The sequence below is a fragment of the Protopterus annectens genome, chromosome 7.part0 (genome assembly GCF_019279795.1).
Source record: "Protopterus annectens isolate FY-2018-M chromosome 7.part0, PAN1.0, whole genome shotgun sequence".
Taxonomy (NCBI): Eukaryota; Metazoa; Chordata; order Ceratodontiformes; family Protopteridae; genus Protopterus; species Protopterus annectens.
The window spans coordinates 620,145,334-620,165,255 of NC_056739.1; the positions used below are offsets into that span (position 1 = coordinate 620,145,334).

At 40.7% G+C, this 19,922-nt stretch overlaps 1 protein-coding gene across 1 annotated transcript in view; it reads right to left on the minus strand.

The window, feature by feature from the left end:
- VPS13C (vacuolar protein sorting 13 homolog C) overlaps positions 1-19,922 on the minus strand; it is a 6,956,796-nt gene that overhangs the window by 871,413 nt on the left and 6,065,461 nt on the right. Inside the window, exon 74 of the mRNA XM_044076309.1 lies at positions 5,388-5,527. Within this exon, the coding sequence (XP_043932244.1) occupies positions 5,388-5,527 (140 nt within the window). The remainder of the gene's footprint in view (positions 1-5,387; positions 5,528-19,922) is intronic.

Here is a 19,922-nt window from a genome sequence, read left to right on the forward strand (position 1 = left end):
TGCTCTATGACACTAGCAAAGTTGTTTGAAGAAGTTCAGTGAATAGATGTCATGGTGAAAAGTGTACAAGGTACGTATAATGGTACAGTAAAGTTGGGTGGGAGGGAATGGGGGGTACGGTAGGGAAGGGGAGCAAAGCAGACTATTGACCTTCATGTCAATTATTACAGAAAGTAATCAGTTTTATAGCCAGAGCTGAGCAAGTAGCAAGGAGGTAAAAAATATAACATATTTTCTTTCTTTTACTGAAAGGAGACACTAAGAAGCAAGGGGGATGAGGTAACTGGCATATACAGGATAATCTGAATGATAAGAGAAAGGACAGTGTTCATCTTTGTAAGTTGCCCTTAGAATGCAAGGACCACTCTTTTGAGGGGAAAGTAGCATCCAATTTTCATCCTAGAGCAGGCATGTATCTAACCAGTTATAGTTAATAAAAGCAAGGCTCGTCATGTTAAACTTGCTTACATTGCAAAATGAATATCACTAAAAACATTTACAGGTGTGTGCCTTGTGGTAGAGCTCTTGCCATTTAAGGGGCAGTGACCAATATAATGTTCACAGGCTCTGGAAGGAAAGAAAAGTGGAAAAAAAATGTACTACACCGGCAATATTATATGGAGGCAATAAAGTCAATACATAAGTAGTTAACTATTCCTGGAGATGACAGAAAAGGACACTTCATTTCAACCCCTGCATTCTCAGTAGAAATAGCAAATATGGCAAACAAGCCTGCTGTCAGGCCTGGAGGATATAGTAAGGTCCAAGCCTGCATGCTTACACAAGATGTCAAGGTCATGACTTCCTAGGCCTTCTCTCCAAGGCCAAAACAATTAGTACTGGAGAATATTCAGCCCCATATCTATAAAGACAATTCAGTACAAAGGAATGGTGTTCCAGGGAGTCCCTGGAGAAGATCGTCAAAAGCCAGTCATTTATATAAGGGGAGTATCTGAATATCGATCCCTAACAAGCCATCAAACAAAAAGTCCAAAACCTTGGTCACACTATTAGCACAATCAAAATTTCAGGCAGTTATGTGGAAATTAAACTTGGAAGACTTCAGCACAGTCCACATCAGATCTTTGCCCTTCTGCCCAGATTAAAGGGAGTCTATCATGTCCTCATCCTTGAGCACAGAGCCAAGTCAGTCTGCCAGAGTTTTCAGAGCATGACGTAAGGTGGGGCAAAATTTTAGCTACAGAACATGACTATCAGGGGACCCAAAATACATGTAAACCAGGGAAGCATAGTTCTGTTCAGAGCTTTGGACTCTGACTGGTGGCAGGACAGTAAAATGCTTCACTCCTTGGGCTCTAAGGTAGATGAAAATAATCATGCTAGAATCCCTATCTGGATGCCTGGTGATGTGTCACTCAGATGTGGCTTGTAACATATGTATGCTTTACTGGGGCAAAGGGTTAGGCTACCAGAACTAAATCCTTTTTAGAGTTCAGTAAGGGTTATACTGGAGCTCAACCACCTTTTCACTTTATATTGTATACTATAACGTTATCATTAGGCATTTCTGGGGAAGATGAGAGGGCTGCCTTAGAACAGTCTGCACTGGCATATATGTCTCTAATGGTCACAGGCAGCCTGCAAATGTTCGCCTCCCAGGCCTCTGCTTACACTTACTTAGGATATCAGAACACATCAAAAATTTGGGATGCATGGTAAGCATAAAAAGGCCCGAGTGATCATTAGTCAAGTGCACAACTATGAACCTACCCTATAAGCTTCAAGGTTTCACCATAACGTGGAACAAAAAGACTCAATGAAGTTTTCTGTTATAGAATCCATGGTCTGTGAGCCTTCATACCCCTCATATAAGACTGAGATGGAGTCATTGTTGCACTTGCTTTAAAGCTCTGGAAGTGAGCAGACATATGGCAAGAATGCACATTGTAAAATCTGAGAGTTGGGTGAATTGACAATAGCATGTGAGCATGTTGTACTGAAGCGAGGCAGTTGGCAGACTTTGTGCTGGTATCTGGAAGCCCAAAACTGGACTTCCTACCAAACATTTGCTTAACATCTAGGTATTGTGTCACATGCTCTTAGCAGTATGAAGCAGCAGTCCACCACTACCTGCCATCTAGTTCGTGTCACATACTGTTACGCAGTATGATGCAGCAGTCTACCACCACCTGGCATCTAGGTCCTGTGTCACATGCTCTTATGCAGTATGATGCAGCAGTCCACTACTACCTGTCACATAAGTACCTGGGGTCAACAGTCACTGCTGTGCCTTGAAGGAAACACAGGGAGGGTCAGATTTCAGTACAGAGCAGCACTATCCTATGACTTGGTGACTTGAGAAACTGCTCCCCAAAATCAGGCTGGTCACCAGTGACCTTCAGGCAGTCACTCATGAGTGGGAAAGTGGTAGCATCCATCTTAAAATCTCAGGGTTAGAGGGAGGAGATCCCCCCTCTGGGTATTTTGTCATTTACTGAAGCAGATGACTGCAGCAGCAAAAGTTCTCACTGGTTGAGTCAGCCTCACAACCTGTGTGATTGGAAACACCTTCTGGCTGATGGACTTCCAGGAATACTAGATTAATCTTGCCCATTGTGATTCTGCCCTTGTGGTAGTATTCTGTGTCCAGCAACTGAATGGACCTCTTAGTTACAACCATATTCTTGGTGGTGTGCTAAAACTGGAGATTTTTCAGTTTGACATCCCTAGGTGTAGTACTGAAATGCTAGCACTTGCAGCAGACCTGAATGCTGTTCTTCTATTCATGAAAATATAGGCAATAATGGTGCAGGTTGCCAAGTAATTTGCTCACCATTGGGACACTTAGTAGTTTTGAATCCAACTTAAATTTAGACATCAAATATAGGAACTTTTCTCTGATGTACATCAGAATCAACAGCCAAACTGCATGATGGGCTAAAAGATTACACATGCTTATGTATTTGGTGCTTGGAATTTTTTGAGAAATTTTTGACAAACTGTGACTACTGGAAAGAATGAATGCAACCTACAGCACCCAACAAGAACAAACCCTGATATTACTTTACTGTTATTAAACATGATGTTTATACTGTGGACGACTACATGCCAACATACAATGTACACAACACAATGCTGGCCATAAAGGGAAACAACAGACCATAATATACTTTTTTCATTTGTTCTACAGCAAAATATGTACCAAGAATTCCCTTGTTCTGAAATGTATGCAAATAAACGCACTAAAGACCATGACAGGATATTTTAACAAAGAAAAAAATGGTACTTTTCCGTTATCGGGGCAACAGTCCTAACATGCTACTCTTCTTGACGATTCGTCTTCTTTTGCTTTTTAACGTCGTATATTTGACGTGATACACATCGTCTTGCAGTTACTGGTTGCTTTACAAAAGTAAAAGTGTATGTAAGATAGCTTTATAAAAATGGACCTATTGTGTTACATGTTTGTTTCACACCATGGCATGTGCAACGTGGGTGTCTTACATCCACTTCGACTTTTCTAAAGCAACCAGTAAGTGCAAGTGGATATGTGTCATGTCAAATATGCGATGTTAAACAGAAAAAGAGGAGGAATCGTCCAGAAGAGTAGCACATTAGGACTGTTGCTTGGAAAACGGAAAATAAAGGTGACATCTGATTGTAAGGCAATTAAGTTTTATAACCCAACCAAAAATGCACTGAGGCCTGAATCACGAATCAGTAAGGGTGTCAGATTTATACACAGCTGTATTCAGGGAGCTTGGCTGTTTCTATCAACGGGTTTTTTTTACTTGTACATTTCTCTGTTGACTTGTGCATTCGTACAGGTCTTATTGCTTGTACTTAAGGAGCATCTGGTACTGGTTACGAAAAGACCAATGGGCAGCCAAGTGCACTGTAACATTTTGGACACGAGAGTCAACTCAACCAGCTTTCACATTCTCCATTTCCTCACCTTGTTGTGTTGTGGAATCCTGTCAGGACAATGTAAGGAACCTGTCACCTTTGGGTGCTGTTTGTTTTGAACGGGTTTGATTGGGGAGAGTAAAACAACAGTCCAGCCACCGGAAAGTGAGACTGCCCTAAGAAATGAGCATTTAGAATGGTGGTTTTGGCTGTATTGACATGGAATTACCATATCGTCAACAAGAGTAGCACAGTAGGACTGTTGCCCCGATAAAGGAAAAGTACAGAAAAAACACATTAAAATACCACTGAAAGCTTACTCTACAATGACTTATTCTGCCAAGGATTACAGGGATTAGGAAAATGCTAACTTTATTTAAAAATACTTACAGTATACTATATGATGAATGAATCTCATGCAATGAAGAGGTGCACTTCATTAAGTACTAAAGGTCAAGAAAGTTACATGATATAAAACATTAAGAATGTCTATCCATGTGAAAAGATCCCTTCAGTACATGGCTCTTAAGAGCCATTCATTTACTTACCACTTTTAAATGGCAGTAAAACCAAGCATCTAATTAAGGTACAGCACTATTTAATGGGTATCCCACTCATCACTTTGACAATTTAATTTTTCCCATTTTTCAATAGAGCTGTTTCAATACCTTTGTTTTACCCCACCTGTATAATGCATGTTAGGGACACAGCTAGCTGACTGAGAAATGGCAGGGGATTGTACACCAATCCACTACCTCACTTACCTAATATGTCGGGGACAAAGTTAGGTGAGAAATGGCAGGGGGGGGTCCTATGCCACCCCACTACCTCACTTAACTAATATATTAGGGACAAAGCTGGCTGAGAAATGGTGGGAGTGTTACACCATTACTATACCACACTTACATAATGCATGTTAGTGATACAGCTAGCTGAGAAAAGGCAGGGGGTTCTAAACCACCCCATTACCACACTTACCGAATATATTAGGAACACAGCTATCTGAAAAATGGCAGGAAGTTCTAAATCACCCATGTACTACACTTACATAATGCAAGTTAGGGACACAGCTCAGAAGTAGCTGGGGATTCTGTGCCACCCCTATACCAAATTTACATAACATACTGTAGGGACCCAGCTGAAAAATGACAGGGTTCTGTGTCAAATAAAAGTAAATTGGTAAGTATGATCTGTAATGCCAGTGTGCTGCATCATGCATGGTAGCCTAAGTCAGTAAATCTAATTCACCCAAGTTGTCATACGCTGAAGTGGCTACTACTTTAAACTGATTAAATTACACAGTAATTTGCAAAGCATTGACCAGGTAGGCAAGATCCATATATTTACAGCATGCTACTCTTTTGCAGGACAATGGAGGGAGCAGTTACATTTCAGTAAATCTTTGACTTGGCACTGAATCAACTACATACTTTTCCATAAAACGAGATGCACTAAATATAGCAGCTGTGCTGCTTAAGACACACATACCTGTGTAACTAGCATTCACACTGTTCACTTACTTAAAGATGAGGTCATCGACATCTGTTAATGTGGCACCTATGCTTTTTAGAAGCAGATTGACTGACTGCATGGCAGCCATTTCCTGTTTTTCTTTATCAGCATCATCACCTCCTGAGCCTAATGATAAGCTCAAATGTAACTGCAAAGAAAAAAGGCCATTTAGTTGTTTGCTAAGGAATACAGTAACTTCCAGAAAGGGGTTAATGAGGTTTACTGTAATAACAGCAGTGTTATAAAACTCTCAGTTATGAAGCAAAACATAATTCTCTAAATGTTTCTGTGCAAGCTCTGTAAACCTCACTGACCCTTTATAAGACAGCCAAGAGAATTTCTTCAGCAATGCTTATGCCTAGTAAGATGATTATGGCACAGACCTTGCCTTTCATTAAATAAATGTAATTTCAGCAACATGTAGACACCAAGAGATCAACAAAAAGCTAGTGACAGCTGTCTGGACTGGTCAGCTAAATGCATGACTTCTCAATGACCATCACCTGTTGCAGAACATGTATTACTAGTTCTAAAAAGAACATGTTCAGTTTAATCATATGCAGTCATACAAATGGTACAGCTGTGTGTCTGAGGAGCTCTGTGCCCCTCACTAAATGCAGAAATAAAACCTTATGATGGGCAAGGCTCACACTGCCTATGCAGTCTACTGATCTTCCTTTTAAAACAATTAGTCACTGAATAATTAGCAGTCAAATAATTTCCCGGTTGTGAAGGTGGTTTCAGTTTGTACCCTGGGTTGCTAAATTCTATGTGTTTTTATTACAGCCTGTTCTACAGATCCAAGAATCCAGCAGCGGTGTAATGAAGTACAAAACAGAAAAAACAAAACAAATGCCTAGTGCCCTGAAGCTAACTACCCAAAATATTTTAACAATGTTGTATATTCTATCCACAAGTTACCAAACTCCCTTTGTCATAACTCCCTACTTCCTTCAAGAAAATGTAGTCCCTATTCTCCACTGTACTACTTCATATAATTCTGGTATTTCCTTACTGGCTTACAAGGAACCTCCACCTGGAGATGATCTTTCCAGTATCTGGACAGAGTACTCCATCTAGACAAGTAAAAGTTTCATGGAAAGTGGTGTGAACATCTTATGTTAAACCTTTCCATATATAGGGACTTGGCATTTTACATTTCATATATCACCTTCAAACCATAATAAATGATTTTCCCAAAGAATTTTTCCTAATGTGTCCCCAATTGCACATAATTTTGCAACCATTATTACCCATCCAAACTGTAAATTGTCAGTATGGCATACTAGTAAATTGTTAATACATTTACTACAATGCATTTACTATAATACGCTGATGACTCCACTATTATTTCTATAGCCGACAACATCTCTGACCTACACACTCTAACCCAAAAAGCTCTACTCTCCACGGAACAATGGCTTTCAAAAAACTTACTAATCCTAAATCCCAAAAAAAAAACAAACTCTTGCTCTTCCTCCTCCGTTCTCTTGCTCAATATAGATCTTCCTTTGTCATTAAATCTTGTAATAATACAGCCATCCATCCTGACACCCGCACTAAACTCTTAGGGGTTATCATTGACAGTGAACTAAAATTCAATCAGCATATACAGCAATGCATAAAGAAAACCCATCAAAAACTTGGTTTCCTATATCGGAAAAGAAAATACCTCACTCCTGAGTCTAGACTTACCCTTGGACAAGCACTTCTCCTCCCCTCTCTCCTCTATGCTGCCCCAGTTCTCACAAATATTCAAACTACTACCCTGAACAAACTTCAACAAACCTACCACAAAATAACCAGATTCATTACTAACAGCCCAAACAACACACACCACTGTATTGCCTTAAGTCTCTACAATGGCTGGAACTCCCACGCTTACTTCACATGCTGCACTCTATGCTGTTTAAACCCTCCTGCTGTCCTTCCCTATCTCTCCTCGTTTCCATCTATACCCCTTCTCGATCTCTCCGCACCTCAAATCAGCAATTGCTTGATGTCTACCACCCTAACAAGTCTGTTGGTAAGCAACTCTACAAGCATTCCGTGGCCCAAGCTTGGAATAAACTTCCTCTTGATAAACGCTCTATCTCTCACACTCCACTATTTAAAAAAGAACTGAAGACACATTTGCTCAATTCCAGAACCTGTCCCTGCTATGACCCTACTTAGCTCTCCCCTCCTCCCACACTCATATCTCTCGCATCTCATCCTACTATCACTCTTGACTTTCCCCATCTGTTCAGCAACTAAGAATTTAATTTTTTCAAAGAAACAAAAAATGTGGTTGTTTATTTCTACACAGGTAGATGTTTATTTCTATTGTTTGCTGTTATTGTTTGTAATACTTGTTTTTTCTAGTTCTGTTATCATATATTGTATTTGCTGGAGCTTTTCTCCTTGGGTCTCCACTGAAAAATGGGACAATAACCCAGATGGACTAACCCAATTAACAAATGTCAATAAATAAATAAATAATACATTTGTGTGTTTTTCTCTAAGTATGAAGGTCCACAAGCCTTGCACCTTTACTCCATTGCAAATGTTTCCCAAGCAAAACTTCTGAAATGTCCATAGTTACAGACCGACTTGGGATCTGAGGAGCAAAGAAGTGACCTGGATTTAGAGCCATTTGCTGTCTCTGCCATTGCAGTTCCTTTTTGACAAAGCCGAAAAAATTGGTATCCAAAATTCCAGACTATGATGGTGTTGGGTCCATGTGACTTTTACAAATCACTGAATTTTACTTGTATGTAACCCGGTGAGAGGAAACATGAGAAAGTACAGTTGTGTACACTTACCATAAATGTAGATGTTCGAGTGTCTTCACTGTTGCAGTCATGACTGTAGGGTTCTCCCCTGCCGGCAGGCAGTCCTCGGTCGGCCAGAATCCCAAAGTCTGGGTCCGGCATCAGCTGTTCAGCCATGCTCCCTGACGTCAGTGCGCCAGGAGTACAAAGCTGACGGCTGACGCCATGTTCTCCAGTTTTTCTTGCCCCAGATGTCAGGTGCTCCAAAATGAGTAAGATCCCATACCCTTTGAAATACACCTCAAAAGAAGGGTGAAGAAGGGAACCACACAAAAGAAAAAATAAGAGGGGACAGGAGGGAGGGAATCCCAGACTGCAACAGTGAAGACACTCGAACATCTACATTTATGGTAAGTGTACACAACTGTACTATGTTCATCGCGTTTCACTGTTGCAGTCATGACTGTAGGGTTGAATCCAAAAGCAGAATAAAAGGAAGGTGGTCATAAAGAAGAGGGGGTGGCTAAAAGGCCCTGCAAGGCAGCAGAAGCAAAGCCTGCCCTAGACTTAGAGTAGAGAAGTAGATTGTAGTGCTTGGAAAAAGTATGCACTGAACTCCAAGTTGCAGCTTCCAAAAAGTCTTTGGTAGGAACTCCCCTGAGGAAGGCAGCTGAAGTGGCAGCAGCTCTGGTAGAGTGAGTCCTTATACTCCCTGGGATTTGCTTTCCATGGTGTGAATAACAAAATCTGATTCCATGAGCAATCCATTTAGAAATGGTCTGTTTTGAAATGGCTTTACCTTGGTAACTTGAAGCATAAGAAACAAACAATTGCTCTGATTTCCTGATGTCCTTGGTTCTGTCCAGATAAAAACGTAGTTGTCTGTGTACATCCAAGGAATGCAAGATCCTTTCCCCCCTATTTTGAGGACTGTGGGAAAAAAGTTGGCAAGTGAATAGTTTGATTTAAAGCCACTTTAGAAACCACCTTAGGCATGAAAGTAGGATTAGTCCTTAAAGACACCCTGTCTTGATGAAAAATAATATAAGGTTCCACAGCCATGAGAGCTTGCAACTCCGAAACTCTCCTGGCAGAGGTCAGAGCTAACAGAATGGCTGTCTTCCAAGATAAAATCTTGATGTCAGAAGTGGCAGCAGGCTCAAAAGGAGGTAAGGTGAGTTTTTCCAAAACATAGTTGAGATCCCAAGCAGGAATGGGAGGAGATCTAGGGGGCCTTAAGTTCTTAGCTCCTCTAAGAAACCGTTTCATGAGCTGATGGGAAAAGATAGGAGGGTCTGTATTATAATGAGTAGAAATAGCAGAAGCATGGATCTTTATGGAAGAGAAAGAGAGACCCTTATGTAAGAGGTCTGTCAGGTAAAGTAAAATCAGAGGAATGTTAAGAATAAGAGGATGTGAATCCTGAGCCTGCATCCAGGAGCTAAATCTTTTCCATTTTCCTGCATAAGATTTTCTAGTGCTCGAACGTCTGGCTTCTAAAATGACATCTATAACCTGCTTGGGTAGGAGAGAATGAATCAAAGACCCTGGATTAACCAGGCCGCCAGGCTGAGAGTTTTGACATGAGAGTGCAGAACCTGACCCTGGTGCTGGGACAGAAGGTTCGGAGTCTGTGGTAATACCCAAGGGGGCTCCAGACAAAGGTTTTTCAGAGTTGGGTACCAAAATTGTCAAGGCCAATTTGGGGCCAGCAAAATTATCATCTTGGGCTTGTCCTGTTTGATCTTTAATAACACCCGTGGAAGAAGAGGTAGAGGCGGGAAGGCATACCCCGCAAGGTTTCTCCAACTGAATGATAGTGCATCCACTTTCCAAGCTAGTTCGTGGAAAGTCCTGGTGCAAAAAATCTGTAGTTGATGATTGAGGTGGGATGCAAAGAGGTATATGTGAGGACATCCCCAGACTGCTGTAATCATCCTGAATATTTCAGTGTCCAGCATCCATTCGTGTGGATCCAACAGGTTTCTGCTCAGACTGTCTGCCAGGAAGTTTTGCTTCCCTGGTAGAAACTGAGCTTGAAGGTCCAGTTTGCAAGCTAGAGCTGTGTTCCATAGATTCATGGCTAGTCTGCAAAGGGGATAGGAATGAGATCCCCCCTTGCTTGTTTATGTACCACATAACTGTGGTGTTGTCTGTCCGTATCAGTAGCTGTCCTGGTTGTAGAAGATTCCTGAAAGCCAATAGAGCGTTCTGTACGGATAACATTTCCTTTAAATTGATATGCAGGAGCTTCTGATCCTTTGTCCAAAGGCCCTGCAGACAGTTGCCCTGAAAATGGGCTCCCCATGCATAATCTGAAGCATCCGTGGTTAGTATCTGAGTGGCTGGAGGCAGACTAAAGGGTTTTCCTATGTTTAGAGTACATGCCTTGGACCACCAAAGGAATTCCTTTTGGAGACGAGGCAGGACGGTGATCTGTATATGTCTAAACTGTGGCAATGCTGAGACCATACACTTTTAGGTACCACTGAATTTTCCTCATATGTAGTCTTGCATATGGTACGAGAAGGATGCAGGAGGCCATGTAACCCAAAGCCTGCAGGAATTTCCTTGCAGAAAGCTGAGTTAAAGTTGCCAAGGTTTTGAAAGTTGAAGCCAGCTGTAATTGTTTTTCGGATGTCAGAAATGCCATCTGGGTTGTGGAGTTTAGAAGAGCACCCAGAAATGTTATCTGTTGTGAGGGTGCCAAATTTGACTTTTTTATGTTTACAGAGAATCCCAGGAACTTGAGAAGGTTCTGAACAAATTCTAGATGCTGGAGTAAGACATCATTGCTGTCTGCCTGAATGAGACAATCGTCCAGATAAGGGTAAATTTGAATTCCCTTGAGTCTGCAATAAGCTACTACTGGAGCCAGGCATTTGGTGAAGACCCTGGGCGCAGCAGACAATCCAAAGGGCAGCGCAGAGAATTGATAGTGCCTCGATCCGGCTCTGAACCTGAGGTATTTTCTGCATTCCTGCCTGATGGGAATGTGTAAATATGCCTCCTTTAAATCCAAAGTTACCATCCATGCATTTTTGGTCAGCACTGGAAGTAGCTGCTGTAGAGTAAGCATCTTGAATTTTGGTATCTCGAGAAAAGTGTTCAAGACTGACAGATCCAGAATGGGTCTCCATGAATTTTGCTTTCTGGGGACTAGAAAGAGCCTTGAGTAAAAACCTTGTCCCATCTCTGAAAGTGGAACCAGTTCTATGGCTTTCATAGCCAAGAGAGCCTCCACCTGGTTTAAGGCCTCTAACCATTGATGTTTTGGAAGATCCGGCCATCCGCTTGGTCTTGGTAGGGTATGAAAATGGAATTTGTAACCTCTTTATACCACATCCAGAACCCACTTGTCTTGGGTTATATGAGTCCAATTTAGGTGAAAAAGAGAAAGTTTTCCTCTGAGTGGGGCTTCCAGGCAAGAAGTTCCTGCAGCCCAACAGAGGGAGTCATTGAGCCTGTTTTCTATGAGCTTGCGACCTGTCCTCTCCTCCCCTAGGGGTGGAAGCAGTCCACTGTCTAGGTCTATAAGAGGCTTGTGTTTGAGGCCTTCCTCGGGAGCATCTGTATCTACCCCTCTGAGGCCTGTCTGAATTGGGAAAGGACCATTTTTTTGTAGGCCAATTCCTACTAAATCTGGGTGGCTGTACTTGTAAGAAATCTTTAACCGTTTGCATGGATTTTGCCTTGTCCTCCATCTTCTTTATCACCTCTTCAGCCTTGGGTCCAAACAAAACATTATGCTCAACAGGAGCATCCAATAACTTAGCTTTTACTTGATCTGGCAAGTTTTGTTCCTTTAACCAAGCATGCCTTCTAATGACTGTACCGGAGGCAGCAGCCCTACAAGAAGCCTCCAAGGCATCAAATCCACAGTGTAAACCATGCTTCCCAACTTGTTCAGTGGCATGCATTAAGTCATGTAATTCCTTATCATCTGCACAGGCAGAAATGGAAGTTCGCTTTTGTTTCAAAACAGACAGAAGAAACTGCTGGTATTTCAGCATATGAAATTGACAGTTTAAAGCCCTAATAGATAAAGTAGCAGAAGTGTACACTTTTTTGCCCCATCTTTCTAAAGATCTGGAATCCTTCTCAGTGGGAATGGGGTTTTTAGCAGTAGCAGCCTTAACCCCCTTAGGACCCTGAGAAATGGTTTCAGGATCAGCAGTAGGATTCTTGTATAAAAACTGGTGGGAATCAGGAACCCTATAATATCTGTCTGGCTTAACAGGAGCTGGAGGAAAAGAGTCCGGAGTTAAGTTAGCCTCCGAAAAAGCATCATCCACAATATCCAAAATAGGAGGGATAGCCAGGGGTCTATGTTGGGGAAGAAGAAGAAAATCCATAAGTCTTTTCTTAGATTCCGAGTACTCCTGTCCTTCCCAGTGAAAATGTTCCCTCATTTCATGTAAAGATTCCCCAAAAGAGAAATCCTCAGGGGGAGAAGCTGAAGGAATGGATTCCTCAGCATCAGAATCCTCATAAGGAGGGAAAGAATATTCCTGGTCAGAAGAAGAAACTGAAGAAACAGAAGCCTGATCAGAGGAGTCATAATACACTTCCTGCCTTGGCCTTTTATCTGGAGGGGGATGTGAACCCCTAATCATAGTAAGTAAGTCCTCCGCCATCTTAAGTAACTGTTTCTGAGACTTGGGTGCCAGATCAGAAGAGGCCTGAGCTGTAGTCTTTGATTTGGAAGGAGTCTTTGCCTTTGTCTTTGGCTTTGCCTTTATTAGAAGCTGAGTAGGCCTGAAAACCCCTTCGGCAGCCGGTACCTGCACAGCGGCTCCGGACCCATCCGAAGGAGCATTGTCCGAAGGTCCTGCAACAGAAATATTCAAAGGTCTTGTTGGCTCCTCATGGGAGTCCGTTTCGGCCATAAGTTCCAAAATGGCCGACGACAGGGGCTGCAAAAGCGCCTCACTGAAGACGGCCGAACCTGAAGCTGGCTCTGCTTGTACAATATCGTCCAATTTGGACCTCGGAGGCCTGTCTTTATCCTTGCGTCGTTTGTGAACTCCGGTAGCCGGAACCGAATCCGACGACATTTTGTAATTAAAGCGCCTACCGAAGTAATGAAATGCAAAATCGTACCTTCGTTTAATCGTACGTTGATTGAATCTAGCACAAAACCGACAACTAGCTACGTCATGGTCAGGGCCTAAGCAAGGAATACAGTAAGAATGAAAATCCTTATGAGGTATTTGCTTCCCACATGAAATACAATTATTAACGTTTTCTGACATCGGACAGGAGCAAGAAAAAAGTTTCCCCAACGGGGTACTTATCTTTGAGTAGGAGAAGAAAGTCTTCGGACTGAAGTATGTTTAGCAAAAATTGTCAGGAGTCAGCTGACCGGCAAATGCGAACTGCTATCACCGCACGGCAAGAAAGACTGGAGAACATGGCGTTGGTTGTCAGCTTTGTACTCCTGGCGCTCTGACGTCAGGGAGCATAACTGAACAGCCGACGCCGGACCCAGACTTTGGGATTCTGGCCGACCGAGGACTGCCTGCCGGCAGGGGAGAACCCTACAGTCATGACTGCAACAGTGAAATACGATGAACATCTGGCTCAAAGGCAAGACAGAAATAATCAAAACAGGACATTACCTCCACAAACAAACCAGTCACCAGTGGAGTCCCCCAGGGTTCTGTACTGAGACCTCTCCTATTTGTCATCTATCTTTCTGAATAAGGCTTAAAATGGCACAAAAGGGCAGCTAGCCTAGTGCTTACCTATGAGTCTATGAGAATGACTGACGCTACAAACTCTAAAATTCTGAGATATTCTTTTGCAAAAGTCTGAGACTGAACAGAGAAGCTCAGCAAAGTTTCCAGATAAAAATCTACCTACCTACTCCTGTACAAGAAAATCCTTTTGTTGAGGGGCATCTAGAAGGCAGCCAAGAAAAACAATCCTGTGTGACAAGAGTCAAGGAAGGCTTTTGTATACTTATCTCGAATCCTAGATTGGTAAGAAGAGATGAAAAAAGACGTTATGTACTCACCATAACATTCAATGTTTGTTGTCCTTGATCTCGCCTTCCTTCTCTTTGGTTGGGTTTGAAGCTGATCCTCGGCTCCGACTCGGACATATTCTAAAGCTCGAGAGCTTCCACTAGCTCGAGGCTAGACCCTATCCCATCATGCCTAGCGCTAGTTAACCAGATCTCGTTTGTGATAATCTATAACACTAAACTACAATATGCAAATATATAAACTACAGGCATATATAAAAAAAATATGTGCATATTTACATACATATATAAGGAAACCATCAAGCCATAAGAAGAAATTCTTAGTCCATCCAACTCATAAGGCAGGAAGGGAATCAAGGCCTATATAGCCAAAGATGGGTAACTCCTCTTGATCCTCCAGTAGGGGGACACAGGGACGGATGCAAGAAGGAAGGCGAGATAAAGGACAACAAACATGGAACGTTATGGTGAGTACATACCTTCTTTATGTTATGTTGTCCCTATCTCGCCTTCCTTCCTGTTGGTTGGGACTGTGTCCCCAGCACCTTTCCCTTGGGTGGCTCAATGGAATAGACTCTCTAGGACCATGGAACCAAAGGATGCCCTGTTCCAGGAGGCCAAATCTACTTTGTAATGAGTGATGAAGGTATGGGGGTTAACCCACGCAGCTGCTGTACAAATCGAGTCTAAAGGCAGCCTGGCCTGAAAAGCAGTAGAGGTAGACAAGGCCTTGGTTGAATGTCCTCTAATTTTTCCTGGCAGTTGTTTGTTCTGTGAGATATAGACGTAAGTAATGGTGTCTGAAATCCATTTTGATAAAGTTACTTTTGAGACTGAAGTTCCCTTTTTGTTTTCTTTAAAGGATACAAACAATTGGTCAGATTGTCTGAATTCCTGTGTCCTGTGCAAGTAAAAACTTGTCTATGAACATCCAGTTGGTGGAGTTCATACTCTGCCTTGTTGCCATGGTTCGGGAAGAATACAGGTAGTTCTAGTGATCGATTCAGATTGAACTATGAACAAACTTTTGGTAGAAAGGAGGAGTTGGTTCTGAGAGAAACCATATCATTGTGAAAAATTAAATAAGGGGGACGAATGGAAAGAGCTTGTAATTCTGATACCCTCCTAGCTGAGGTAATGGTGATCAATAACATGGTTTTCCAAGTGAAAAAATTTAGATTTAGAACAAGAACTAGCCAGTTCAAATGGAGGAAGAATCAAGGAAGCTAGGACTAAATTTAGATCCCAAGTGGTTCTCTTATTGGGGGTCTCAGAAAGATAGTAATCCTCAGAAAAGCTTTGCATAGTCTGTGGGACATAATGTTGGAACCCATTTCTCCCACATGAAAGTTGGAAACAGTAGCCAATTGAACTCGGACAGTTGCTGCTGCTGCTCCTTGGTTAAAAGTTTCAGCGAAGAATTCTAGGATCTTTGAAATAGGTGCAGTAAAAGGATCAATATTATTTTGTCTGCCCAACAAGAGAACCATTCCCATTTCCTAGTACACAGTTTTCTCATAGAAGATTTGTGAGAGGAAGTTAGAATATGTTGTACTGCTGGAGAGATGTCAGGAAGCCTGGCTAAGCTGGGAAGTGGAGGAACCAAGCTGTCAGCCTGAGGGTCTGTAAGGAAGGATAGAGTGTGCCCAACTGAAGCATCAGCAGATCCAAAACTGGATCCAGAATCCAAGGCTCCTCCTGAAGATAGCACCATAGAAACGGGAACCAGATTTGACGAGGCCAGTAGGAGGCAATGAGAATTAGCTTGCAACCCACAGATTTTGCTTTCTGAAGAACCTTGGGAATCAGAGGGGATGGGGGAAAGGCACACAGATGTCCCGGGGGCCAATCGTGAACAAGTGGATCTCTCGGTGATTGTCCCAGTGGGGGGACTAGGATGAAACAGCTGCTGCATTTGGCACTGATGGATGTGGAAAAAGGATCGTAGCAAGGCTGGCCCTACTTGCGAAAAATCTGGTTCGCAATATCCTGTTTCAGGGACCACTCATGAGGCATAAGTATAGCCCTGCTTAGCTTGTCTGCTATCACAATGGATTGCCCCGGGATGTGCGTCGCAATCAGAAAGCATTGGGAAGACATCGCCCATTGCCATACTCTTAGAGCCTCTCGACACAAGGGGTAGGATCTGGTTCCGCCTTGATTGTTGATGTATCATACCACTGACATGCTGGCCATCTGAAATGCAATCGTCCCTATGGGGAGAGAGCTGTGAAGTGACTGCAACACCAGGAGCACCGCTCTCATCTCAAGGACGTTTAAGTGCAAGTGGTACTTGTGTTGTTGCCAAGTCCCATGAACAGTCTGTTCCAGATAATGCCACCCCACCCTCTCTGGGAAGCGTCCGTGGTCACTGTGGCCACTGGTTGGGGGAGGATGGTCTGCCTATCATCAGCTGGGTGGAATGAAGTCACCATTTTAGGTCCTTCTTGCAGGTCTCTGTGATGAGAATTTTGTGGGATATGGGTAGATCTTGTATGGGTATCACCAAAAGATTCCCTGCACGTAAGGAGTTGCACGGCAAGAGGAGAAATCAATTGAATAAAATAAGCCAGCAACTGGTGGATGGTCCGTAGAGGTAGTTTAATAATAAGCTACCAAAAATGCATATAAGCTCAAAAACATACCGGTTTCGGCCCAAAAACAATATGGCCTTCTTCAGTGTTAAATATAGAGTCAATAATGCAATGCTTAAATACACATCAAAAAAAGGTGATTGGTTGAGAATACCAAGCTCATTAATATTAATCATTATACAAACATGTATATCAAAATTTGTACCAGATCAATTACACAAATATATTTTCCATAAATTACAATCAAACATTATATATCAAGATATAATGTCAAGTTTAAATACATCAAAAGTATAGTGTGTGTAATTAGATGTAGTACAATATGTTGAACCAATTATATTTATAAATATTCATTCAAACCTGGACTAAATAATGCTCCAAGTTTGGTAATCCATTTCTTTTCTTTTATATCAAGTTTTTGGTGCCAGCCACACTTATTGGTTCTGTCACCAATAATTTTATCAATAACTGTTTCATTTGCTATATTCAATTGTTGGACCTGAATATATTCATTCATACATGCTTGGAGGATTGGTTCTTAACCTCGGATGACAACAACATTCGACATTTGTAACCAACGAACTTGGTGAAATATAACAGTAGTAAGGTTAGCAAATGTTATGTGGCGTGCTATAGTGTGTTTACCATTCTTCTGAGGGGCTTATGTACATTAGTTGGTGAGTCGACAATTTTCTGCATTTGAACTTTCTTTCATGACACGCAATTGGTATACATGCAGAAAGGAATGATATACTATCCTTTTTTATAACTGTTGGGGCTTGGAACAACTGTCGGATTCAGTATTGGGAATATATAGAGTGTCCGTGATTCGGGCAACTGCCACAATAATACTTTTTTCCATGAGGCGCAATTGGCTCATATGAAGGAAAAGAACGATCTACATCTTCTTTCTTAATAACTTTGTATACTTGGGGCAACCGTCGCACTTCTCATTGGGAATACTAAGAATGCTTGTGTTTTGGGCAAACTGTTATATTGTATATTGAGACTGCCATTACTTTAGAAATATAAATGGTTGTGACGAGTACTCTTAACAAATGCCAGCACATTCATTTTTTATTTATTTTTTCAAGTCAATGGAAGTTGTGAATTGTTAGTCATTTTGTGAGGAGTTCAGATATATTAAGTGGTGAGTCGCCATTCTCCTAAAGAGAACTTTTTCATCTATGGCATAGAATTGACTTATACACGAGAAAAAAAGGATTTACATCTATCTTTTTTGGGGTGATTAACATTAAAGGCAGTGGTCTCTTTCAACAGTGAGACAACTACTATCTTTGAAAGACAACCGATTGCGACAAGTATTTTTCAAAAAGTTTAAGTACATTCATGATTTTGTATGTTTGGGACAACTATCGCACTTCATATCGGGAATACTAAGACTGTTTGTGTTTCGGGTTAACCTTCATATTGAATATCGAGACTGATATCATCCAGGAAATATAATTGGTTGTGGAAGACACTTTTAATAAGTGCCAGTATATATACAAATTTTGTGGTTGTTCATTTATTTCAAACATATGTGTAATAGTTCATGTTTGTTTTGAAAACCTTAAGCAGATTGACCTATGTTTAATATACTAGGGAATGCACAGGAAAGATCATAGGAAACTGTGATTTATATCTTGTTATTATATACATTATATTGTTTGGCACATGAACAATTTCTTCTTTTCTGTTGATATTAAAGTAAACAGTTCGATATAGGATGCTGTATTATAGAAGCATATTGCTTTAAATTACTTAATTATTGAAACCAGTACATTTTTTGTATTTTTTGAAACTAGAGTGTATGTTTAATTAGGATATACATCTGTTACTTTGTTACTTTTATATCCCTATTTTACAACATTGGGATAACAACAAGAAATGGGCCATATATTTAAGTACAGAATTATTTTCTTTGAAGATTATCTGTATTTTTAAGGCCATCTAGAAGGGGCTGAAATTTTGAGATATAACTTTACTCAAGGCCTCTTAAAAGTTCAATACAATTGCAAGTGTATTTGAATACTAATAATTGACATACTTGTATTCTTGATTACTACACTCAACCAATAATAACAATTTAGTTTGTTTCACATGTAACATAGTTAACAAACATTTAGCTATCTTTACATACCCATAGTAATAATATCTATAATTGGCATGTTTTTTATGATATTGGCTATAATTCTTGAAGTCAATATTTTTGATATTGAATGAAAAACGAGTAACATTTTTGTATATATGGTCTATGTATTTCCATCTTAAGTGGGCACTCTCCAAGTGGATATTTGTCTGAGGCCATATTCACTACTGGATCATCTCATGTTTTGGTCCCCTTAGGACACTGTGACTATCTAAAATTTACAATTTGATATTGACATCCTTAGATCAGAATAGTATCTAACTAATTTTTATTCATACAATTGAATTAAACATATGAGACCAATTTTGAATACTGCATAATAAAAATTCGTTGCAGGTTTATGACCCTTAAGTATTGTGTTCCTCAAGATTAACAAGATTATCAAAATTAGAGAATTGCATTATATTTTTATACAAACACTTTGAATTACTAATTTAGTAATTCTTATCTTGGTCGATGTCATTTTCTACGTATATATTTACAATATACTTATATTCAATTATATTGTAGTATATATACATGAGCTTGACAAACTTCTTAATATTTGTAACCATTATATTAACAAGTTTAAAACCTTTCAGACTGAGTAATTGGATGCCAAATATTTCATATAATTCCTTTTTATTTTTATGCCATGATTTAAATACCATCATTGTTCTGTATAGGACGTGGCCTTAGGTGTAATCAACACCACTAATATACTGCCATTATTGTCAAAATTTTTTTCAGGAATATATACAGAACGTGGTTATATTCTTTGTACCATAGGAATCATTATGGATCTAAATAAAATATTTCTTGATTTATCAGCGGACAAGGATGACCTTGCGCCATTTGGTATTGGCAATAATCTAGTGGGTTCTGAAAATACTAATTCTTTGAACCCCAAACAACAATGTGAAAAACAATTTGCTGATCTTAACAAAAATATGAAGAATTTAAGATCCTGTGTTTGGCATCACAAATTACTAAAGGCTTATTTGATTAAGAGCATTTGCCCGCGTGGTCTTAGGGTCAAAATTCAACCATTAGTGGCAGACCCAGATCAGATTCTT